Raw genomic sequence first — 22,808 nt, forward strand, 5'->3', positions numbered from 1 at the left:
CAAGGCCACGGGGAGCCCCGCATGGCCCTCGAGGTCGAGGGGTCCTGGCTGCTCCCTGTCTCCCCTTTCCCATCCTTCAGGTCAGGAAGGCTGTGCCTGCCCCCCTGGTAATCCGGGTGACCCTGCCTCATCCGTGTGTCTAGAAGAAGGACCGAGTTTGTTAAATTCAGTGTATTCCCGTTAGAATCATAAAACAGTGGCCACGCAGAGCTGAAAGTGGCCTTGTGCCCCCTGGGCCTGATATCCCGGCCGAGGGCCCCCAGCAGGCGAGCAGAAACCTGGCGGACACCTCTGCGATTCCGCGCCCCCACCCCCACCCCGGCTGCCCTCCCTGGCAGGATCCTCTGCAGACGCCCTGGCCCTCATCAGGGAGAGGCCGCCGGCGTTTCCCCTTTGGGACCTGAGCCGCCCTGTCCTTGCTCCCCAGCTGGGCCCAGAAGCGCGAGGACTGGAGGTTCCAGAAGACGAGGCAGACCTGGCTGTTGCTGCATATGTATGACCGCGATCAGGTGTGTGCGGCTCCTCCCCCGGGGGTGGGGAGGCCTGTACACAGTCAGGGGCCAGGGGAGGCTGGTGCACACCCAGGAGACTGAGGTGCGGTCAGGCCTCTCCGTGATGGAGGGGAAGGACCGGCTGGCAGCGCCTGCTTGGGCCACACTGGGCTCGGCCTCCCTCCAGGGGTGGGCAAGTCCTCCCCTTCCCGTGGCCTGTCTGTGTTAGGAGGACAAGGAATCATGGAGCTCATGGAGGCCGTGTGGGAGAACCCCGCTGAGCCCTCCGTCTTCCAGAGATGAAACTGGGCTCAGAGGGAGGGACCCCTGGGGGTCGGGGACAGAAGGCTGCCGGCTTTGCCCAGCAGCCGGACTGAGCCATGGGGCTCCGGGCTCCCAGCGCGGGAAGCGGCTGCCACTCCAGGAAGGCCGCGGTCTGTGTGCTTGGAGGTCCGGTCCCCTCTGCCCCGCCACGGCTCCTCTGCGGTGCGCATCTCCGACGATGGGGCATCCACCAGGCAACGGTCCCGCCATCTCTGCAGAACCGCGCTGGCCCGGGACCTGCCCTCATCTCTTCTCTGACCTGACCCGCCCGGCCCCGCGTGCTCACAGAGGGCAGCTGCGTGGCACTTGTGTGCCTGGCATGGTGGGCCGGGCGTGGCCGGTCCACAGTGGCTTGACCCCTGATTCCTTCAGTGACGGGCGCGTGCCTGGGGGCTGCTTTGAGCTGGGGCAGCTGCCGCGTGTCTCGCGCTCCCTGCCCCTCAGTGACCCTGTCCGGAGCCTCTCTGTCTCCTGACACCTCCCCGCCCCGCCGCAGCCCCGCTGTGGACTGAGAGCTCCGCGTCAGCCTAGACGCCCCCGAATTTGGACAGGCTGTAATCCGTTTCTGTGGAGCTGTCGTATCCACCGTGACGAGCATCAGAGTCATCCCGGTTATGAGGGGCTCCACCGGTGGGGACGTCAAGGGCCGCCTCTGCGTGCAAGGGACAGGGTGGAGACTTCCGTGGAGGAGTTCTGAAGTCTGTGGGGCGCCAGCCGCTTCTCAGGTGGACCCCAGCCCCTGTTTCAGCCCCGCCCTTGTTTCTGCTTCTAGAAGAGCTGCGCAGCGGCTAGGGGTCGGAAGGGGCTGAGCAGGACTCCTGGGTCTCAGCCTAAACTTCCTCTTCCTGAGACCGGGCACCCTCATCCATCTCCACCCCAGAACGCTGTCAGCCTTTTCCTGGATTCTCTTTGTCCCAAGAGAGTTCTCTCTCTAAAAATGATCTGCCTACTGTTAGCAGCGTTTCAGAGGGCCAACGTCTGCCAGCCCCTGGAGCGTAAGGAGAGCCTGTGCGGGGAATGGGGCCGCCGTCTGGGAGCCTGGACACTCAGTGTCTCCGAGCTCCACCCGCCGGCCCTGACGACATTCCCGCCCCTTCCAGGTCCCTGACGAGCACTTCCCCGCCCTGCTGGCCTACCTGGAGGGGCTCAGGGGCCGCGCCCGAGAGCTGACGGTGCAGAAGGCGGAGGCGCTGATGCGGGAGCTGGACGAGGCGGGCGCCGGCGCCCTGCCTCCCGGGGGGACCCAGCGCGCCCGGCAGGTGCTGCAGCTGCTCTCCTAGCGGGTGGCTTGGGGGCACCTGGGCCCAGTGGACCCCAGCGAGGGCAAGGGCCCTGCGCCCTGGAGGGCCCGCCTCTCTCTCTCTCGATTCCTCGACCAGGGACTCTTTAGAGGGGATGACGAATTACCTCCTCCACGGTAGAACGAGGTCACTCTGAAATGACCTGGTCTCCCGGTGGCCCGCAGGCTCCCACGGACGGTGCTTTTTTCGGGAAATGTCTTATCTTTCTACCAGGACTATCCTAGAGGTCAGAGCTGGCCTTTCCTGTCAGCTGCGGCCCATCCGCGTGGGGGCGTGGCCCCCTCCTCCATCTGATGGTCCCTCTTGTGCCTCTGCTTGGCCACCTGCCTGCCTTCGCTGACGGCCGGGCTGGGGTCCATCGTGCCTACCCCTGGCTGTATTTCAGTAAAAACAGGCCCCTGGGGGCCATGGCTCATCATGTGACTTGTTTTCTGCCCAGGGTCGTGAGTGTGGGCTCTGTGGCCTCCCTGGGGTGATGTCTGGGGGAGCCCCTCGGGTGGAGCTTCTCACCATGAGGCTGACATCTGCTCTGCAGCCCGCATTTCCAGGCGCCGGCAGGGACCTAGCACTGCCCAGTCCTTGGTCCCCAGTGGAGCGCCCGTGTTCAGGGAGCGGCCGGGCCGCCTCAGACAGTTAGATGGATGTTGGTCCACCGGGTCTGGTGCTCTGCCCTTGGGTGTGGTCGGCGTCCAGCGATTGCGGACATGCTGCTGGGGCCGGGGGTGAGGTGACTGAGGACACGAAGCTGTGGTGCTCTGAGCCCTGGGAACCAAGCCCCCAAGATGGGCCATGGGACATGGAGGTCACAGGTGGAGCTCCCACCTGTTCCCCACAAAGATTCATGCCTACTAGAGCTTCAGCCCAGAAACGGGGTTCCCAACTCTACCACGCAAGGACACCCCTGGGGTCACCGTGGTTCCCAGTCACGTCCGGGGCCTCTGCCCACCCACCCCCCAATCTCTCCGCTGTGCCCAGGGCGAGGCATGTTCTCTCAGCCCCAAATCCAACGCCTAGGTGTTTCAGACCGACAGGAAGAGGACACAGGACTGCCCTGGTGGTCCAGTGGTGAAGCATCCGCCCCGCAATGCGGGGGACGAGGCTGCAATCCCTGGCCAGGGAAACTAAGATCCCACCTGCCTCGCAGCAATTAAGCCCTTGAGCGCTGGAGCCACTGACGAAGCAGTCAGTGCACCACCACAAGTTTCCTCCTGACAGGATGGAGGCCCCGCGAGCTGTAAGTGAAGCCGCCCTGGAAGTCACTGACTTCGCTGAGTTATTCGGGGGGGGCAGGGGTGAAGGGAAATTGCCAACTTAAAGCTTCAGCTCAGGACGCCGTGAGCCGGGGGTCACAGCACAGCCTGACTGGCACGGTTGTCAGCTGCCCTCTGCACACGCTGTCCCCCGGGACCTGGCCATCGCTCAGGGTGCAGGTATGGGAGGCCACGGGACATTCTGTCTCCCTGGAGCCCCTGACCCTCCAGCCTCGGGCCTGCTGGGGCCCCCTGGTGGGACTCGGCCAGGGTACTTTCGGCAGGAAGTCCGATGTTCCTGAGTCTGAGGTTCCGCCAGCCTCGGGGGGTGACTAGGATCAGGACCGAAGCCAGCAGCCTCCACCCCATGCCCAGGGCCTCAGGTCCTGGAGAGATGGGGCTGGAAAGTACGCGTGAGCCCCATGCCACCAGACACACGTGCCCCGCCCCCACCCGGGCACGCGTGCCCGAGCAAGTTAAGAGTTAAAACCAGTCGTGGTGCCTACAAATTAGGAACGCTTTAAGTTAGTGGCTCAGTTGGTGAGGAATCCGCCTGCAATGCAGGGGACCCGGGTTCTATCCCTGGGTCAGGAAGATCCCCTGGACAAGGGAACGGCACCGACTCCAGTATTCTTGCCTGGAGAATTCCACGGACAGAGGACCAGGCGGGCTACAGTCCGTGAGATCGCACAGAGTCGGACACCACTGCGCGACCGACTTGCTTTATTTTTAAGTTCTGGGGAAAAACGAAATGCACGCAGTCGTGGGGTTTGGAAATCAGAGCCGGTCCTCACGATTCCTGACCCTGGAGGAGGTTCAGGGACTGGGGGGAACCAAGCCCCATTTCCGAGAGGAACCGCCCAGGGCCCCCCCCCCCCGCCCCCGCACTGGTGAGCAGTGCGCCTATTACTGATTTGACAGTGGTCAGGTGGGGACCGCTGCCCTCGGCTCCCCTGGTTTCCAGGAGTGCAGGGCACTGGCCTGGGGTCAGTGGGGCAACGAAAGCCCAACCCAGCCAAGTAAAGAGACAAATCCAGAGAAGAGAAGGACTCGGCGGCCCCCCCACCCTGCCCTCCCCAGGCCCACTGCCACCGCGGCGCCCACAGCCCTGCCCAGATTCTCAGGAAGCTTCTCCCTCCCCGCCTCTCCCCCCCAGATGTGTGTGCTGACCGCTGTGTCCTGGGTCGTTCCATTTGAACCTCTGGAGGGAAACGCGCCTTGTCACCCAGTTCCTCACCCCGCCCCTGTCCTGCTCACCAGCTCACGCCCCGAGGGCAGCCTCCCCGTGTGGTCACCGACACTCAGCACGGGAAGGCCCTACGGCCCCAGCCGGGAACCAGGACCCCATGCCTCCCTCGGTCCTGTCGGTTCAGTCGGCGAGCTCTGAGCTCCAGGAGGGCGGAAACCATGCCTTGATTGCCTGTGTCCCACTCGCAGAGGTGGTGGTGGGCCGGCAGGGCTGTGATCTCGGCTGACCTCCTGCATGCCGCCCCCTGCCCCTTGACCCTCAGAGTGCGGCCTCCACCGAGAGATTAAGAGCTGGCTCGTGGGGAGGGTCCTGGGGGATTGTAGGTCAGGAGCTCTCAGAGGAGGCCTCCCTGCAGACTCCTACGACCCGCCCCACCCCAGCCTGGCTGACCCACTCTGGGCAGCGGCTCTCCCTCGACTGGCCCATGGCCCACAGGGCACCCAGGAGCCCTGAGAACAGGGTAGGGCCTGCAGGGGTCCTGGTGGGCCCAGGGCCTGGTGCAATGCAGAGCAAGCCGGGAACGCTGGTCCGAGGTTGGCCTCTGGGTGGACGTCGCCATGGGGCCCAGCAGCCCTGGCTATCTCCCTGCACCCCAAGTTCAGGCAGGTGACACCCCTGTGCCTGGCACGTGTTGGCTGGTGACGCGGGCCCTGCTGGGGAACCGGATGAGGGCCAGTGGGGAGGGGAATATGGGAGAGGGTCCAGCAGGAAGCCCGAGGTGCCTGTGGGAATGTGGGGGTGTGGCACCTGTTGAGGGGTTCCTGGAGGGCTGGCAGGGGACCTGGTGTAGACAGAGGCAGCAGCAATGCCCAGGGTCTGGGGGCGGAGCGGGAGGGGACCCAGCTCTGCCCTGGGCTATGGGGCCTGGGAGCTGGAGAGGAGAGCCAGGCTGGGAGGGGCCCTCGGGCTGTCGGGGGGGGGGCACCCCATCCCCCATGGTGCCCAGATGAGGCTCCCTGGCCCGGGACACACAGCCCGTGGTGGCTGCAGAGAGGCTGGTGAGGGCCTGCGTGTCTGTCCATCCGTCCTGTCTCCATCACCCACAAGCCAGAGCAACTCAGCTTCCCCCCGACCCCAACCCCAGGGCCCTGGGAGTGTGTCACACAGCCCAGGCCTCTGCGGTCAGCACCCCTGCAGCCTGGGCATGGCGCACAGCACCTGAGCGGATGGCCGCGCGGTGAAGGCAGGGGCAGGCGTGGTGTCCAGGGCGGCGACGCTGAGGCCAGGCGGGGGCAGCAGGCGGTACCTCTGCAGGAGGCCCGCGAACAGGAGGAACAGCTCCGACCTGGCCAGGCTCTCCCCCACGCAGACGCGGCGGCCTGCGGAGAGACGGGGCGCCGGTGGGTCCCGGAGGCCGTGGGGAAGCCCCGAGGGCGGGGCCCTGAGCTCCGAGGTCCCGGGGACCAGGCCACCGCCGGCAGGGGCTGCAGTACCTGCGGAGAAAGGCAGGAAAGCCGGCCGCTTGACGAAGCGCCCGTTGGCGTCCAGGAAGTGGCCCGGGTTGAACTGGCGGGGCGTCTTCCACTGCGTCTCGTCCAGGAGCACGGAGTTCAGTAGGGCCAGCACGGGTGTGCCCTGTGGGGGCGCCAGGTGAGCGGCGGGGCTGGCTGCTCTCCGCAGACCGGGAGCACGGGAAGCCCTGCTCAGCGTCTGTGTCCCTGCGACCCCGTCCCAGCCCCATCTACCGCGGCCGAGAGCAGAGGAGGCAGGGTCTGGGGCGGCGGGGCCTGGCCCTCGCACCTTGGGGAGCAGGTAGGGGCCCAGCTGGGTGTTGGCGACCGTGCACCGCGGCGCGTGGGGCAGCAGCGTGATGAAGCGCTGCACTTCGTGCAGCACGGCGTTAGTATAGGGCAGGGCGTGCACGTCCTCTGGCCGCGGGAGCCGCGCGGGCCCCAGCACGCGGTCCAGCTCCTCCTGCACACGGCCTGCGGGCGAGACAGACGGCCAGCATGCCGGGGCCCCGCCCTGCGCCCCGGGCCCCGCCCCGCTGCGACCCCGGCCCCGCCCCCCTGCGCCCAGGGCCCCGCGGAGACGCGCCCCCGGCTCACTCTGCACGCGCGGGTGCTTGCCCATCAGGAGGGCGGCCCACTGCAGTGTGGCGGCGGTGGTCTCCGTGCCGGCCATGACCATGTCCAGGACACAGGCCACCACGTTGGCCTCGGTAAACAGGCCCTCGGGGTCTTTCTCCTGCAGAAGTGGGCGGGTCCGCGCTCAGCTGGAGGCAGGCTCCATGGAACCCCCAAGAAGCCAGCCCCCAGCTAGAGAAAGTCGTCGAAGACAGGAGCCTCCTACGTCGCGGGCTCACGCGGCCTCGCAGCCGCCCCGCTTCTCAGGTGAGGTGACCGAGGTTCAGAGGGGCCCGGCCAGGGGATGGAGGGGCATGGCCCAGGATCGGTCGGCTCCATCCCCAGCCCCTCTCCTTGAGGCGGGGCCCCAAGATTCCCCCCTCCCGCGGCCTCTTGGGCGGGGGCGGGTCTCGCCCACACCTGGCCCTGCTGGATCAGGGCGTCCAGGTAGCTCTGCTGTGGCCCTCGCGGGGGTGTGCGGTGCCGCCTCGCCTCCAGGAGGGCCCTCAGGATGGCCCGCACCTCCTCGATCTTGCGCAGGACCGGCCGGTGCAGCTGGAGGAGGGCCCCGAGCCGCGGGTAGAGGTTGAAGAGCTGGGGGCGGGCAGGGCCGCGTGGTGAGGGCTGAGGGCGGGCCATCCGCCCGGAGGTGAGGCCACCTGTGCGGACCGGCAGCGCCCCAGGCTCCTGGCAGAGGTGCCACCCTCCCTCTCCCTCCCTGTGGGACCGGCAGCCCTTGGGCGTGGAGGAAAGCCTCCACCTGGGTGCGCAGAGGAGGGGCCAACTGACAGGTAACACACCCGGGGTCCTTGCAAGTCACAGCAGGCGGCTGTCACCATGACCCCCCCTCCACACCCCCCAGAGAGGGGGAGAGGGAGGCAGGGCTGGCTGCTGCCTTGGAAGTCACTGACTTCGCTGAGTTATTCGGGGGGGGGCGGGGGGGAAGGGAAATTGCCAACTTAAAGCTTCAGCTCAGGACGCCGTGAGCCGGGGGTCACAGCACAGCCTGACTGGCACGGTTGTCAGCTGCCCTCTGCACACGCTGTCCCCCGGGACCTGGCCATCGCTCAGGGTGCAGGTATGGGAGGCCACGGGACATTCTGTCTCCCTGGAGCCCCTGACCCTCCAGCCTCGGGCCTGCTGGGGCCCCCTGGTGGGACTCGGCCAGGGTGTCCGATGTTCCTGAGTCTGAGGTTCCGCCAGCCTCGGGGGGTGACTAGGATCAGGACCGAAGCCAGCAGCCTCCACCCCATGCCCAGGGCGTCAGGTCCTGGAGAGATGGGGCTGGAAAGTACGCGTGAGCCCCATGCCACCAGACACACGTGCCCTGCCCCCACCCGGGCACGCGTGCCCGAGCAAGTTAAGAGTTAAAACCAGTCATGGTGCCTACAAATTAGGAACGCTTTAAGTTAGTGGCTCAGTTGGTGAGGAATCCGCCTGCAATGCAGGGGACCCGGGTTCTATCCCTGGGTCAGGAAGATCCCCTGGACAAGGGAACGGCACCCACTCCAGTATTCTTGCCTGGAGAATTCCACGGACAGAGGACCAGGCGGGCTACAGTCCGTGAGATCGCACAGAGTCGGACACCACTGTGCGACCGACTTGCTTTATTTTTAAGTTCTGGGGAAAAACGAAATGCACGCAGTCGTGGGGTTTGGAAATCAGAGCCGGTCCTCACGATTCCTGACCCTGGAGGAGGTTCAGGGACTGGGGGGAACCAAGCCCCATTTCCGAGAGGAACCGCCCAGGGCTGCCCCCCCCCCCCGCCCCCGCACTGGTGAGCAATGCGTCTATTACTGATTTGACGGTGGGCAGGTGGGGACCGCTGCCCTCGGCTCCCCTGGTTTCCAGGAGTGCAGGGCACTGGCCTGGAGTCACGTGGCCGGTGAAGCTTGGAGCCTCTCCTTGCTGCCACCTCGCTCCCTGCACCCCCCCCCAGGCCAGAACATCGACCTCTCACCTGCACACTCGGCTTCCCCAGGAGGACCATGACCTCATCAACGAGGCCCAGCAGGGACAGGAACACAGGATCCCGGTAGTCGAACCGCTGGCCGAAGAGGAGCGTGAAGGTGATGTTGGAGGGAGCCCAGCGGAGCAGGGCCAGCGGGAAGGGCCGGCCTGGGGGTGGAGAGCGGCTTCAGGGCTGCGGGACGCGCGGGGCAGAGGCGCCCAGGCCCCCACTCACCTTCGTAGCTGTCCAGCTGCGCCGTGAGGCACCTCAGCTCCTGCAAGACCTTGTTGGCCACGGGCGCCCTCCCCACACCCAGGCCGTGGAGGGCACGTACGGTGAGCTGGCGGGCGGCCCGCCAGCGTGGGCCTGAGGAGAAGAAGACGCCTGCGGGCCGCACATGCCCGACGGTGAGCGGCCCTGGGGCAGGGTCCCGGCGGACCCTCAGGCCCCCCCAAGACCCCAGCCCCCACCTCCAGCTGGCCTGGCCAGGCCTGTCCGTCGGTGTGCCCTGCCTCCGTTGCTCTGGGCCTGCCAGGCGGGCACCCTGGCGCTCCCCCTGGGCCTCCCAGGAGCACTCACCCGTGCCGCAGACAGGGACAGGCCCTGCGGGCCCCACGCATGTGGGCACCCTCCTCCCGCACACACCTACCCCCGCCTCCATTGATGAGCTGGAAGATGGCAATGGGGGGCCGGCCAGCCAGCTCCTGCCCGGTGCCCACCAGGGCCTCCTTCACCGCCTCGTAGCCGGTCAGCACCACCGTCTTCTGGTGCCCAAGATGCACAGTGAACACCGGCCCATACTGTTTGCCGAGCTGGTGGGGAGAGGCAGGGTCCATCCGCTGTCCCACCCCCAGGTCTCTGGGGTCCCTCACGCCCCTCCGGTCCCCTCTGTCCTCACCACTCCCCTGCCCATTCTGCAGATGGGCAGACTGAGGCCTGGGGGTGGGCAGTGAGTCTCTGTGGATCACACGGCGGAGTAGGGCCAGCTGCTGCTGTCTGCTGGCAGCTCTGGCCCCAGCCCGCGGACGGCGGCCTCCAGAGCCCCGTGGACCCACCTGCATCAGCGCCTCGTCCTGCTGTGCCCCCCGCAGCAAGTGGAGGTTCCCGACGAGGGGCAGGGGGCGCGGCCCCGGGGGCCAGCGGGGGGCTGGGCCTGGGGTACCGGCCCGGGCGCAGAGCAGCCCCCAGAGCGCCAGCAGCGCCAGCAGCGCCAGGAGCAGCAGGGCCATGAGTCTGGCGGGCGGCGGGCAGCTCCCCTCCCGGGTGCCGCCTGCCCTGCACCTTCTGGGCCTCACGGGAGGGCGTGCCGGCACCCCACCCTCCCGCCACCCCACCACCCCGAGAATGTGGAAGGAGCAGTTTGCAGGGACAGCCAGGCGCTTAAAGCGACAGGCGCGCGAGGATCGTGGGGGCCAGTCTGTGCCAGGGGGTGGGGGACCATCCGGGGGACCGGCGTCCAGTTGGGCCCTCGGGGCCTCCTCGGCCCTCGCCTTGTTGGGAGGACACAGCGCGGTGACCATCTGCCCCCCACAGGATCTGCTTCTGTCCCGTCTCCCCACCAGAACCAGGGGTCCAGGGCCTTGGGCCCCACCCTCCCCAGGCTCTGAGCCTCCCTCCCCGGGAGCCCTGTGGCCCCCCAAGCCCACCAGCGCCTGCGTCCATCCAGCACCTCTGTGCCTGGGCCAGGGCGGGCATCAGGTCTACATGGCCAGTGCCCCGAATGCCAGGGCTCCAGAGCCTGACAGCAAGCTTGCCAGAGTGGCGGTGTGCCCCTTGGGGGCTATTGGAGCCCGGCCCCCGAGCAGACGTCACTGGCCTCCCCGGGACGGGGGCGTGAGGGCATGTTGGCTGCACAGAGAAGCCCAGCTTGCAGGCAAGGTCGCTGGGGCAGCAGGTGCTGGGTTTATGAGCCCTGTCTGTCTGGGCTGCATTCTGCTCCAAAGCCTGGAGGCCCAGCTGGGAGGGAGGAGGCGCCCTTTGGAATTGAGCTCCCAGGGGCCGCAGGGCCTGTGGCCCCAGAAGCAGCTGGGCTTGCGCTGGGCCTCCTGCCCCGACGCAAGGCAGGGGGATCCGCCTCCCCGCCGCTGGGCCCGGGGACAGGCCTGGGTGACATCTGCGCCCCGACACCCACCCCAGAGCCAAGGCAGCCTGCGGGCCCTTTCCCCTCCCAGCCTCCATTTGCACACCTGCTGTGATGGGTGCTCACTACCTCAAGGCAGCCTGTCCAGATGCACAGCCCCGGGGCTGCCAGGAGGGTAACTGTTCTCTGACCGCTCAGTCTCTGGGTCTTTTGGGCTGAGGAGCTGTTCCCAAGGTCCCTACCGGGTGCAGAGGCTGAGGGCCTGTCTGCCCAGGACAGTTCAGGTGGTTAATTCAGCGTGTGTGTATTGAGTTCCTGTGTATTACCAGGCTCTCTAGGAGCTAGGGCTGCAGGAATGGGTGCTACAGGGATCCTGAAGTCCTCGCAGTCCAGTGGGGGCGGGCGGGGGGCATGTGGCCGTGACTTTGCGCACAAATCCCCTCGGGCGTTGGAGCTGGACTGTGGGTCTCAGGAGGACGGGCGCTCGTGAGGAGGGGACAGCTTGTGCGGACCTGCAGGGGCGGCGTGGGGCGGGGGCCCTGGCAGCCCTGGGTCACGGCCGCGGAGCTGCACCGGGGGCCCAGGCTCGTGGGATGCGCAGTGTGGCTGCGGGACTGGAGGGGACCACGCATCCCTGTCGGGGGCTCCGCTCCGGGTTGGTGAAGCCCGTGCCCAGGGGCCTGCTGGGCGGGAGCCAGGTCTTGGTGCTGCTGCTGTGCACCGGGAGCAGGCGTGGCCCCGGAGCCAGACTGAGCTGCGGGGAGGCCGTCTCAAGACCCATCCTGACGGAGCCACCCCTGGCGTCTGGGAGTGGGCTCAGCTGGGTGGCGCAGTGGTCTGCGCCCCAGGGGTGACCTGCTGAGTGACCTGCTGCTATGCCTGTGTCCCGTCCAGTGAGGGGGGCACCGCGGGGAAGGTCCTGGGAAAACCCAAACTGGCTGGAGCAGGGTGCTGGATCTAAGGATGTTCCTCCGACATTCACGTGCACCCAGAGCCTCAGAACGGGGGCCTCTTTGGAGGGCGGCTCTTTAACCCAGTCACCTTGCCCCTCGTTCGGTGACAGAGGCAAGGGTGGGGGCCACGGCCGCAGGCCAAGGACCCGGGAACCGCAGAAGCCAGCGGGGGCAGGAAGGACCCCCCTGGAGCCATCTTCGGCAGGCGCCCTGCCCTCTGGCCTCGGGAGCTGACTGGGTGGTGGTGGCATTTCCCGCGCCCCCGGGCTATGTCCGTTGTGGGGGCAGCCCCGGGAGGCCTTGGGAGCCTTGGGATAGTTCAGAACATCAGCCCACTCCAGAAACACGGCAGACGGGTCACATGGGTCCTTTTTGGGGTCGCCATCTAACTGTCTGCTGGGCGTTACTTAGTCCCCCAGGAAATGGGGGTTCTCTCTATTTGTGGTCTGTGATCGACTGGGCCCAGAGGCCACCAAGCCGGCCAAGAACAGGACAAATGCAGGTGACCCCCCGTAAACACACAGAGGACTTCTGTTTCATGGAGGAGGTCGCCCCAGAGGCTCGGCTCTGCTGTCCCGTCAGACGTTAGCGCGTCCTGAGCCTGCTCGGTGGGCTTGCCCGGTGCTCTCTCCTCTGACTGGATGTGCTTGTTGGCGTTTGCACGTTTCTCTCTGAAGCAGCCTTGGGGTCTCATCCTGTTCCCTCGTTAACAGGCAAGATAAAGCTCGGCCGTGTGCTCCGTGCCTGTTAGTCTGAGAGCCTTTTGAAAACTATGCTTAGACAGCAGAATTTATTAACGTCAGAACACCAGCAAGATCTAGGTTCGGGCCAGGGTTGATTCAGGGGCCCGGTGACGTCATCAGGACTCCGATGAATTCTCCTCTCCCTTGGGTCTGCTGGTGTGGCGTTCTGGGCTGGGGTGGGGAGTGCGGGTTGTCAGGCAAGTGGCGTTCCTGTGTCTGCTCCTGGCGGCCAGGCGACCGCCTGCACCGAGGCTCACCTCCTCCCAGCTGCAGTCCAGGGGGCAGTTCTGCCAGCCCCGTACTGGTGCTCGAGCAGAAGCCTGGGAACTGTGTGGTCAGAACCGAGTGGCCGGGGTCACCTGGGGCTCAGGTCACACCTGGCCTGACGCCTGAGGTGCAGGTTGTTCCCTAGAGGGCTCTGGAGTTGCACACACCACACTTGGCCCCTCCATCTACTCCTCGGCTGAGATGGCATCTTCCAGTGGCAGCTCCCAGCCCACAAGCTCTCCATCTACTTGGCCCTCAGCCATGGCAAGCCGGGGACTGTGCCCTTGAATCTGGGTAGGGCATAGTGCCCATGGTGGAGGCAATGTTCTGAGACTTTTGAGGTAGACCATGGAAGCCATACGGCTTCCACCTGTTGCTTCTGGGATCCTTTGTGCAGGACGCAGTCAGCATCCTGGGAGGAAGCCCTAGGAGGTGGGTGGAGGGCCACAGGGACGGGAGCCAAGGCCCCCAAGACCCAGGCCCAGCATCCAGCCACGCGTGCTCAGTCCTGAAGGGCTTCTCTATTCTGAGGTGTGGTGGCCCCAGCTGATAGCCCATGGGGCCGTCTCCACGCAGCCTGCCTTCTCCCTGCGTTTCGGAGCACAGTGGATCACTGCTGTCTCACAGTGGTGAGTCTGGGCTGTTTGTTACACAGTGGAAGAAAACTCATACAGGGGCAGTGTAACCCTGGGCAAGGGGCTTGCCCTCCGTGTGTCTCTATGTGTGACATGAAGATAGTAATACCTGAAAACTGCATTCATTCTTCAAAAATCATTTGTAACTTCATTTCGCAGTTTATTTTTGGCCGCACCAAGTCTGTCCCACGCACAGGCTCCCTCTGGTGAGCAGCGGGCTTACTCTTTGCTGCAGCGCTCAAGTCTCTCTCTCAGGGGCTCCTTGTGGTCCGGGGCTGTAGCCCCGCCGGCCTCCGTAGCTGCAGTTCTCAGGCTTTCGAGCGTGGGCTCAGGGGCTCCAAGGCACGTGGAGCCTTTCCCGACCGGGGATCGAAGCCATGTTCCCTGCATTGGCAGGGGGATTCTTAACCGCTGGACCACCAAAGAAGTCTCCCCAAATATTTTTAATTAACTAATTAATTAAATTTTTGGCTATGCTGCATGGCTTATGGGATCTTAGTTCCTCAAGCAGGAATCGAAGCCAGGCCCCAGGCAGTGAAAACATCAAATCCTGACTACTGGACTGCCAGGGAATTCCCTCTTCAAAAGATACTAACTGAGCAGCTGCTGTGTGCCAGTCACTGTGAGCCCAAGTAAAGCAGCCCAGCATGTAAGAGGGTTTCCAAAAGCAGTATTCCCTGCTTTTTGACCTAAACATCTAATGAACTGCTAAACATCTCCTATGAAGCAATAACTGCTTGGCAGGCTGACACCTCCTGGTCACTGGGCCTCGGGGCTTCAGGGGTCTCCCAGGGCCGCCTCACAGAGAGGAGAGGTGTGGCAGCCTGGGTGGGGAGGAGCTGTCCCTCCCATCACTAAGTGGTGGATCTAGTCGCAGGGAAAGGTGCTATTTTCGAGGAAATAAAGGCTTCTATTGTTCACAGCCCTGGAACATTAATGAGTAACCCCGGGGCCCCTGGCTGCTGTGGTGTCAACAGTTGATATGACGGATCGAGGAACAGGCACAGCTTCCTCCTGCATTTGCTGTGGGCCCAGAACCCCAGGCCAGCCCAGGCCCAGGCGACAGGGCTGGGCTTTCCCTGCGCCGCCATGGGCCCGCCCTGCGGGGCCCTCCTGTTGGTCTGCTGACTTTGGTGGAGCTCTGGGCGGGCTCCCGACAAACAGGGTGGAATCCCGCCTCAGGAGTGCAGTGCGCCACGGGGGACCTTGCGAGTGGCTGAGGGCATACTGGATGCCTTCTGCAGAAGGGGCATCCGACCCAGGCCCTGTGGGGAGGGAGTGCTGCTGGGACTGGTGGGCAAGTCCCCGACATTGCAGGGGGCAGTGGTGCTGGGCCTGGGGGGAGACTGCTTGTCCAGGGGGCCAGCTGGTGACTCTGTGGTCCTGAGCCCCCTGTGTGCTTATGACTAGGGTCTGGCAGCACGTGGCTGGCGTCAGGGACCGCTACGTGGGTGGAGTGGATGCGTGAATGGGGGTTGGAGCTCAGGGAAGAGTCACAACTGGGTGGAGGGCGGGCGGGCAGCCACCCACCTCCATCAGCTCTGCCCAGGGTACAAGGTTGGGAGGAGCCCTGCTGCAGGGAGCTGGTGGCCCCCGACCCAGCCCTTTCCCCGTTTTCACTGTTGCTGTTTTTAGTTTTTACTGTTTACAATAATAAGTTAAATAATATATTTAATTATCTTATCTGCTGAATTGTGTCCCCGGATTCACATGTTTAAGTCCTAGCTGCCCCTACCTTAGAATGTGACCTTTCTGGGAACAGGGTCACGGCATATGTAATTAGCTAAGGTGAGGTCATGGGGGTGGGTCCTAACCCAATAAGGGTACATCCTCATGGAAGGATGAAGTGTGGACACAGACACACAGGGAGAGGCCCCGTGGTGAGGCAGAGGGGGTGATGCGCCCACAAGCCAGGCGGCACCAGAGTTGCCGGCAATCCACCAGCAGGGAGCACACACGCGGCTCTCGGATGACTGGCCCCCAGAACTGTGAGAGGAGGAATTTCTGTTGCTCTAAGCTGCCCAGACCTCTGCAGCCTCACGGGGATGCAAAGACCCCCCTCACCCCTGCCAGGGGCAGCCTTCCAGGAGCGTCCACCTGCCCTCTGGGCTTCTTGTGGATTGAAGCTGTGTGTCCTTGGGCAAGTTGCTGACCCTCTCTGAACTTCGTTTCCTCGTCCTGAATAGATGACGGCTGAACCCTCTGCCATTGTGTTGCCTCGAGGATAATAAGAAACCCGCCGCGGAGCAAGTGCCTGAGGGTCCCGGCCTTTCGGAGCCCGGGGGCGGGGCCTGGGTACGAGGGGCGGGGTCTCGCTGCTGAGGGCGGGCCCTGTACCCCCAAGTCCAGGCCCATCAGGGGTGGCTCGCCGCTCGACGTGCTCGGCGCTCCCGCGGGGCCTGCTCCGCGATCGGCCGGCCGTCCTGCGTACGGCGCGCGTCGCGCTGGGAGAGTCTGGGTGCCGCCATCATGTCGACAGCTATGAACTTCGGGTCCAAGAGTTTCCAGCCGCGTCCCCCGGACAAGGGCAGCTTCCCGCTCGATCACTTCGGTGAGTGCGGGCGGCCCGGACTGCCCGGCCGGGCCCGCACAGCGCTGGGCCGGACGGTGGTGCCTCGCGGCGCGGGCGGGGCCTCGGAGGCTCGGCGCGGCCCGGCGCCTCCCGCCGCGGCCCGGGGCAGCAGCGGCCGGCGAGAGGGCACGGAGGCGCCTGCGGTCGGGCCGACGTGCCGGCAGCCGCGTCCTCGGCGGTGTGGGGCCCGCGGCCCGGTTCCGCGGGCGTCTGGTGCGGAAGCGGAGGGCGCTCCTGGTCGCCGCAGCTCCGCGGAAGCTGAGGCTTGGAAAATGGGTTTCGAGTGGTTCTTCATATGCCCGTCTTTTACCGAGAGGTTCCAGACAGAGGGCAACGTCGGCGGGGAGCTCCCGGCGCCGCCGCTTGGACGCCCCCCTTTTCCTGCCCTCGCTCTTCCCCCGGGAAGTCTTTTCTCCTGTTTCCAGAGTGTTTCTGAAGGAAACTGGTTTCCCGAGGAGGAGGAGGAGGAGGAGGAGGGCCGCCTGTAAGGTTGCTGGGCGGGCACGTCCTGTTTTCACTTTAAAAAGAAAATACTTTTCTGTTTCGTTCCAGGTGAATGTAAAAGCTTTAAAGAGAAATTCATGAAGTGTCTCCGGGACAATAATTTTGAAAATGCTTTGTGCAGAAATGAATCAAAGGAGTATCTGGAGTGCAGGATGGAAAGGCAAGTACCTGCCAGCCGTGATTTATGTCTTCTCCGCCCACCGTGTCTCCAGCTGAGATGTTTGTCCCAGGAGGCCTCACCCAGGCCTGGCTTCTCCTTGTGTTTGGACCCGAAGGGCTGCCTGCCTGTGAAATTGAGGCATTTCGGAGATGAGTTGTACTCAGAGTTGTTGGCAGCCGTGGGAACCTTTTCTCCAGTGACAGCCTTGGACGTGATTGCATTCCGCACAGTTTTCTCTTTCCAAATGTGTGATGTGTCATTCAGGTTTCACAGTCGTACATCATAAAAACGCTGACTGAGTCAAAAGATTTGTGGGTACAGAGCTTATTTCTTTAAACATTCTCAGAACATAAAAATACATGCTGTTTTGTTCGACGTCCGCTCAGAGCCGTTTGTAGTGTTGACAGGCAAGACAGTGGGCCCGAGAAACGGTGAAAGACAAGTGAGTCTTCCCGTCTCACCCGGAGTTCACAAGACCCACCTCTAAGCAAAACAAAAACTCTTCTAACTGATCCGTTGAGATTTTACTGCAGAAGTACCATTGTAAAGCTTCATCAGGAAAGCATGTAACCCGTTATTGTGTGCTTGGGTGGAAACTTTCATTTCTGCCTTTTGAGCCCGTTGTTTGCTCACAAAGGAACCCAGGCCGTCAGAGGCCTTGTCTGAAGACAGGCTGACAAAAAGCAGTCCACTCTGGGCCTGTTTTCAGTATTTCCTTAACAGACTCAGATGTTCCCCTCCCGGCAAGCTCCGCTGTGCTTCTTGGACCCCAGGTGTGTGGAGGGTCTGCAGACATTTGGGATTTTGAGGGAGATGGGCCTTCTTGGTGCTTGGCCCTCAGGTGGCACCCTTCTCCTGCCTCGTGAGGCACACAGGCTCACAGGTGTTGTGGGTTAACGATGGGCCGGCTCTGACATCTCTACATAGTGTGTTGGCCGGATCTGCATGCTTCCTTCACTCTTAAATCAAGACACTGAACTCAGTGAGTCTCTTCTTGGTACTGCTGAGCCTTGGTGACAGAGTTTGGAGCTCGTCTCTGCCCTGTGCCTCCCCAAAGCTGGGGTCACCATCCCCGAGTCGGTCATCCCTGGGCCGGCACAGGGATGCCTGGAGTGTTCAGCTGCTTTGGTTCCAGAGCCACTCCTGCTGTGAGAGAGGCCCTCCTGGCAGGGCCCGCAGAAGGGCCGTCTTTTTCCTGTTCGCCTCTGGGCCTCTGAGGAAGGCCCGCAGATGGGAATGCATCAGCTGCTCTGTGGGTTCCACGATTCAGGCGGCATCACTGGTTGGTGAGGCTGCATTTGGTTGTGAGGGGTGTATGTGTTTCTGACTTGGTCCGTATCTTGCCCACTTTCGTCTGCATCACTCTTTTAAAAAGCTTCTTCCCTTCCGCTTTTTTCCTTTTTGCTGATACCCACACCTTACTTTTGTGTACTTCACACGCGTCTTTTTAAGAACTGGACCTCGGTAGAATTTGTCAGTTGGCTCACACAGGACCCGTTGGCCTGGAGTGGATGTGTCTGCTGCTGAGGATGGGGCTCCGCTTCCTCACGGCAGCTTCTGTTAACATTGGGCTTGCACGGTCAGCAGAGACACAGCGAATCCACGTGGGATCCAAGACCTCACGTCGGCTGGGCCTCCTGACCTGGTGCGGAGTGTAGAGCATCTGGTTCTGGGAAAGCGCCGGGCCTGACCAGGTGAGGCCCAGGCGCTTCCCCCAGGAGGGCCTGTCCTGACCTTGCCGCTCCCAGGCTGCTTGTCCTCGGCCTGTGGCCCGTCCTCTGCTCTCACGGTCCACAGTGCTGCATCTTCAGGTCCTCCTGTCTCTTTTCATCTTTTCTTTCTGAGCAGAGGCAGCCAAGGGTCTCTGATTTTAAGGATCCTGGGATTAGGTTGGGTCCCCTTGGATAATCCAAGGTGGTCTCTCTGAGTTGGCTGATGGGCAGCCTTGTTTCCTCAGCAGCCTTAATACCAACCCCCTGCCGCGCTGGAATCAGATCTCACTCAGATTCTAGGGGTCAGGGTGTCACCTGGGGACCCTGGCCCTGTCAACCACGTTGTGTCTGAGTGGCCAATTCTAAGAACCGTGTCCTGACAAGGTGTAGTGGGAGTTCGTCGTTATTTGCCTCCTCGGGTTTCAGGAGCGTCTCATGCATTCCGTGACTGGGGGGTTAGTGTAATCTGTTGCCAGGTAGGTTCTGTGAACTGGTGTTTGTGACTCTGGGGAAGTTGTCCTAAGGGCTGTTGCCAAGCCTCTGGGTTTGTGGGTGTGGCGGGCAGGGGCCCAGGGGCCTGCACACGGGAGCACGGCAGGGTGGGGGTCTGAGGGTGCTGTTCCAGGAGGGAGCGGCGCGTGGACCCTGACAGCTCTCACTTTTCCTTTCAGGCAACTGATGGCACAGGAACCCCTGGAAAAGCTGGGATTTGGAGATTTGATTGATGGGAAGTCAGACAAAAACTGAGCTGTGCCAGGGGGAAGCCCGCAGCTGTGTGGGGTCGTCTGGACTCCTGCCGCCCCAGCAGCGTGTTCATAGGTACCGTGGCTCAGAAGGGGACTGTGGGGGTGCCCGCGAGATGCCGCTCGGAACCACGCCAGACGCCCCTCCCTGGTGGATGTGCCTTGAGGCTAGGAAATGGGTCGTCTTCTGAAGCTCCCGAAAGGATTTTGGAAAAGCGGTGTCCCTTTTGGATCCCTGTTTCCCTCAGGCTTGTGAAGGTTTATCCTAAGTTCGCGTGGGTGGCAGGGCCCCCGGGGAGGTGAGGTGCCAGGTGGCGTCTGCCCACCGAGAGGGCACTGTGGGCGCCAGTGAGCTGCTGGGTTCACGTCACAGGCTGTGTGTGTCCTTTCTGTGCTCGTAGCGTTCAGCCCAGCTCATTACGGAGAAGCGACGTAGGCGTCAGGAAGCCGTTCCTAGCAAGTGGGCTGCTCTTTGTACTCACAGCATATACTCTGTTCATCTCCTTTTCTTTTCCTTTTTTTTTTAAACAAAAACAGCGGATAAGCCTGGAAGGGGAAACTGGCTTTTGACGTATCTGACTTCTTTTTTCTGGTGATGCCTGAACACCACGTGTCTTTCTGAACCGTATTGGGTGACACTTGTACAGTCAGATGTTTAGTTTCAAGAAGTCATCTGCTGTAACCGAGGAGCGGGCCGTCTGCCCTTGTCAGGTGGGCACACAGCGCCCTCTGGCGCCTTTCCTCTGAGGAGCGGCCGAGCCTACAGCCAGCCCCGCTTCTTGGCCGTGAGGGGTCAGGGCAGCGTGGGCCCGAGTGCTGTCAGACCCCAGGGTGCAGACCCCAGGGCAGTGTTTCTGGGGCGCCTTGTCGTAGGTTCAGAACCTCAGTGGAGACCCTGGACCTGCCCTGTGACTGCCTCCCTGGCCCCCAGTCAGCTGAGTTTTGTCCCGGTGTGGCCAGTGGGAGGGGGTGCCAGGAATACCCAGGTGACTGCCCTGACCCCCTCCTGCCTGGTGGCCCAGGCCAGCTGTGGGGAGCCCTCTTGCCTCCCCGGCCACGTCCAGTTGTCTGCATGGCGTCCCTTCCTCGGTCCTGCGGGCAGCCGTGCTCGCTCAGGCCCTGCCCTCGCTCCCTCCAAGGCCGGCCGTCTGCCGGGGGCTCTGGCCCCGCTGGCCCTATGGGGCTCCAGCCCCGGCGTTCCGTCTGTGCTTTGTCACTGTGCAGCATCGTCTCTGTCTACGCTTCCAGCTAGTTTATGAAAACCCTTGCTTTTTATCACCAAAGCGAGCCATGGAAGTATCCAGTGTGATGTTTCACATGTACAGGGTTACTCATTGCAGCATTGTTTGTAATTGTAAAGCTTTGGGGTGACCCAGCCACCTGTGCTTATTCCTGACGCAGGGCCCTGGGTGGCTGCAGGAAGGGCTGGGGGAGACCACGGTGTGCCCTGCATGGCCCTGCAGGTGGTGTGAGAGGGAACTCGGGGCCCAGAAGGCAGCGTGGTGGGAGAGGGCCGTGGGTAGAGAAGCAGATGTACAGAAGTGTGTGCAGAAGCGTGTGCATGCACTCATCTGTGTTCATACGGACATCCCTTTGCTCTGGGGCCTGGGGGCCTGGGGGACCCCTGGCAGTGAGGGGCTTGCCTAATGGCTGACTGATTTGAGCCTCTCTCCAGCAGGAAGACCCAGGGCCAGAAAGTCCATTTGACCCTGGATCTTCTTGTGTCAGACAGTAAGGAGTTGCCGAAGCCTTGGTGGGCTTGTCGGGAGCGTGCGACAGGGCTCCCAGTGGCCTGGTTGGCAGCAGCAGGAACGACTGTTAGGGTTTGGCCACAGCATCAGTTCCTGCCTGGGAGTCCCTGCTGAGGGAGTCACGAGTGGAGCAAACGTTCCAGCACAGGAAGGGGACAGCCCTCCTCCCAGCCCTGGCCCGTGTGGAAGGACGGGCCATCCGGGCACCCGTGTGTCTGGAGGTGGGTGGGCAGTGTTAGGTGGAACGGGTTTGCCTGTTCTGGAGGACGCCCCAGAAAGCACTCAACCAACAGCCGAAACCTCTGGGATGTTGCCCGTGGCACCTGCCCTGATCTGCCCCAAGGAGGAGGCGTCACTGCTGTTTTCTCTGAGCGCATCACCTCCGTCTCTGAGGACACACCGATGTGCCCGGCCTGAGGGCCAAGCCTGGTGTGAGGACCCATGGTGTCCTCCCCGAGGACGGGCGAAGGGCTGCTGGTTGGGGCTGCAGGTCGGTCACAGCGTATCATGTCCGTGCACACAGGGTGTCCTCGGGAGAAGCGGGCAAACTCTGGCCTGCTTCTGCAACTTTTGGAAGTCTGGAGTTATTTCAAAATAAAGAATTAAAAAAATGTTCAGTGCTCATTTCTTTGTAGTTGAACTTTGTACATGTATGACTGGGTGAATTTGCATTTTGAAACACATTTGGAAATCCCACAGAGAATGCAGCTGTGGTGGCGTCGGGAGGGGGCTCCAGGCCGGAGGACACCGCACGTGGACCATGGGCTCCTCACGGAGGAGCGGCAGCTCCCGCAACCGTTGCTAAGAATACGAGGCTTCATCTGGTCCTGCCGAAGCTCCCGTGAGGTGTTTTTGGTTGCCTGTCATTTGTCAAGTAAAGAATGCCTTTTACTTGTTGTGTGTACTTGTCTCGATGAGCCAGTGATGTTACTAGAGGGCCCCTGAGACAACGGGCAGAACGTCTTCCAAGCGCCTTCCTTAGGATGATGTCAGGGCAGGCTGACGGCCACCGTCAGCCCGGGCCTGCAGCCACCTTCCTGAAGAGCGATGCTGATGGAGCTCCTGGGACGGGAGCTGGGGGCGCAGGGCCGGGCCCCCCACCTTAAGGAGCAAGCCAGCTCCCTGTAACAGCTCTGGGAACTCGAGTGGAGGAAAACAGGTGGGTGGAATACATTTTACTCTGTTTAGGGAGGCAGTGCTTTTGTTAAACAAAAAGCAAGTTAGGTTCCTTCCCCACTAACAGATCAGCACGGACTCGGTGGCTTAAACAACACAGTCATGCTGCAGACTGGAGGCCTCATGTTCAGTAGCTCCTGCGAGCTGGCTCCTTCCGGAGGTGCTGGGCAGAGTCCACTTCCTCCTCTCCCAGCTCCTGGAGGCGCTGCGCTCTATGGCCCGTCTTCGTCCTGAACTGGTGGCTTCTCCCTCCCAGACTGCCTCCTCCCCCGTCCTCTCTCTGACCCAGGGCCCCCAGCTCCCTCCCGGAGGGTCCTTCGTGATGACATCGGGCCCCCCAGGCACGGGCAGCTTAGAACCAGGGGACACAACAGAGAACCCTGCTTGTTTTATATCCGTGAACTGCTTAAACCGGGGGACACAGAGAACCTCGTTTGTTTCATATACATGAAGTGCTTAAACTGGGGGACACAGAACCCTGCCTGTCTTACACGCGTGGCTCACGTGTGATTGTGTGCGGCGCTTTGCGGTGCGCGGTGGTTTTGATTACTCAGTAGACGGCCTTCAAAGGAAACTGAAGGGTGTGCGCGTTGACCTCACTCCTGCTGCAGAGAAGCCGTGGCCTCTGCCCTCCCTGCGTCCTGGACAGCGCACCCCAGGCCCTCGGGAGGAGCGGGGGTCTTAGGTGGCTGCTCTCTGTCCTTGGGAAGCACGTGGCGGCAGCAGGACCCCAGAGCAGGACAGCCCCCACCATACCCGGGGTCTGGGAGAGCTTCCGGGACCGTGTAGAGTAGGCTCCGAGCCGGCCCTCAGCAAACAGGGCTGTCTCTGCGCGGTGCACAGCGCGTGGCTGTTTTTCTTTGTGTTTATAACAAGCATC

At 63.0% G+C, this 22,808-nt stretch overlaps 3 protein-coding genes across 13 annotated transcripts in view; 2 read left to right on the forward strand and 1 right to left on the reverse strand.

The window, feature by feature from the left end:
• Positions 1–2,532, forward strand: part of CHLSN (cholesin) — a 68,761-nt gene extending 66,229 nt beyond the window's left edge. For all 7 annotated transcript variants that reach the window (XM_070780343.1, XM_019987374.2, XM_019987375.2 and 4 more), the window contains 2 exons: positions 428–509; positions 1,916–2,532. In XM_070780343.1, the coding sequence (XP_070636444.1) occupies positions 428–509; positions 1,916–2,095 (262 nt within the window). In that variant the 3' untranslated portion in view covers positions 2,096–2,532. The remainder of the gene's footprint in view (positions 1–427; positions 510–1,915) is intronic.
• Positions 2,533–4,500: 1,968 nt separating this feature from the next.
• CYP2W1 (cytochrome P450 family 2 subfamily W member 1) lies at positions 4,501–9,861 on the reverse strand. The gene is made up of 9 exons (XM_070780348.1): positions 9,688–9,861; positions 9,282–9,444; positions 8,867–9,016; positions 8,642–8,799; positions 7,102–7,275; positions 6,664–6,802; positions 6,356–6,540; positions 6,049–6,190; positions 4,501–5,934 (listed from the first exon to the last, which is right to left on the reverse strand). Exons 1-9 carry the CDS (start codon positions 9,859–9,861, stop codon positions 5,738–5,740), a joined length of 1,482 nt encoding a protein of 493 aa, XP_070636449.1. The 3' UTR covers positions 4,501–5,737.
• COX19 (cytochrome c oxidase assembly factor COX19) lies at positions 8,633–21,643 on the forward strand. 5 transcript variants are annotated; one of them, XR_002183668.2, is made up of 5 exons: positions 8,633–8,750; positions 15,497–15,861; positions 16,435–16,546; positions 18,930–19,077; positions 21,452–21,643. XR_002183668.2 is itself a non-coding variant. In XM_019987367.2 (4 exons), exons 2-4 carry the CDS (start codon positions 15,780–15,782, stop codon positions 19,003–19,005), a joined length of 270 nt encoding a protein of 89 aa, XP_019842926.1. In that variant the 5' UTR covers positions 8,633–8,750; positions 15,497–15,779; the 3' UTR covers positions 19,006–21,376. The 5 variants fall into 5 exon arrangements, 1 of the variants encoding a protein (XP_019842926.1); XR_002183667.2 differs by lacking the exon at positions 21,452–21,643 and adding an exon at positions 19,539–21,376; XM_019987367.2 differs by lacking the exon at positions 21,452–21,643 and having other exon boundaries at positions 18,930–21,376.
• Positions 21,644–22,808: the final 1,165 nt, after the last annotated feature.

This window comes from Bos indicus, chromosome 25, assembly GCF_029378745.1.
Source record: "Bos indicus isolate NIAB-ARS_2022 breed Sahiwal x Tharparkar chromosome 25, NIAB-ARS_B.indTharparkar_mat_pri_1.0, whole genome shotgun sequence".
In the NCBI taxonomy this organism is placed as follows: domain Eukaryota; kingdom Metazoa; phylum Chordata; class Mammalia; order Artiodactyla; family Bovidae; genus Bos; species Bos indicus.

Bases quoted from the DNA above. Each gene is read 5' to 3' on its own strand.
- CYP2W1 (XM_070780348.1), bottom strand. From the start codon at position 9,861: ATGGCCCTGCTGCTCCTGGCGCTGCTGGCGCTGCTGGCGCTCTGGGGG. The intron at 6,803-7,101 runs GTGTGGGCGAGA...CCACTTCTGCAG, and splicing joins CCCTGATCCAGCAGGGCCAG to GAGAAAGACCCCGAGGGCCT. The intron at 5,935-6,048 runs GTACTGCAGCCC...GTCTCTCCGCAG, and splicing joins TTTCCTGCCTTTCTCCGCAG to GCCGCCGCGTCTGCGTGGGG.
- COX19 (XM_019987367.2), top strand. From the start codon at position 15,780: ATGTCGACAGCTATGAACTTCGGGTCCAAGAGTTTCCAGCCGCGTCCC. The intron at 15,862-16,434 runs GTGAGTGCGGGC...GTTTCGTTCCAG, and splicing joins CTTCCCGCTCGATCACTTCG to GTGAATGTAAAAGCTTTAAA. The intron at 16,547-18,929 runs GCAAGTACCTGC...TTTTCCTTTCAG, and splicing joins CTGGAGTGCAGGATGGAAAG to GCAACTGATGGCACAGGAAC.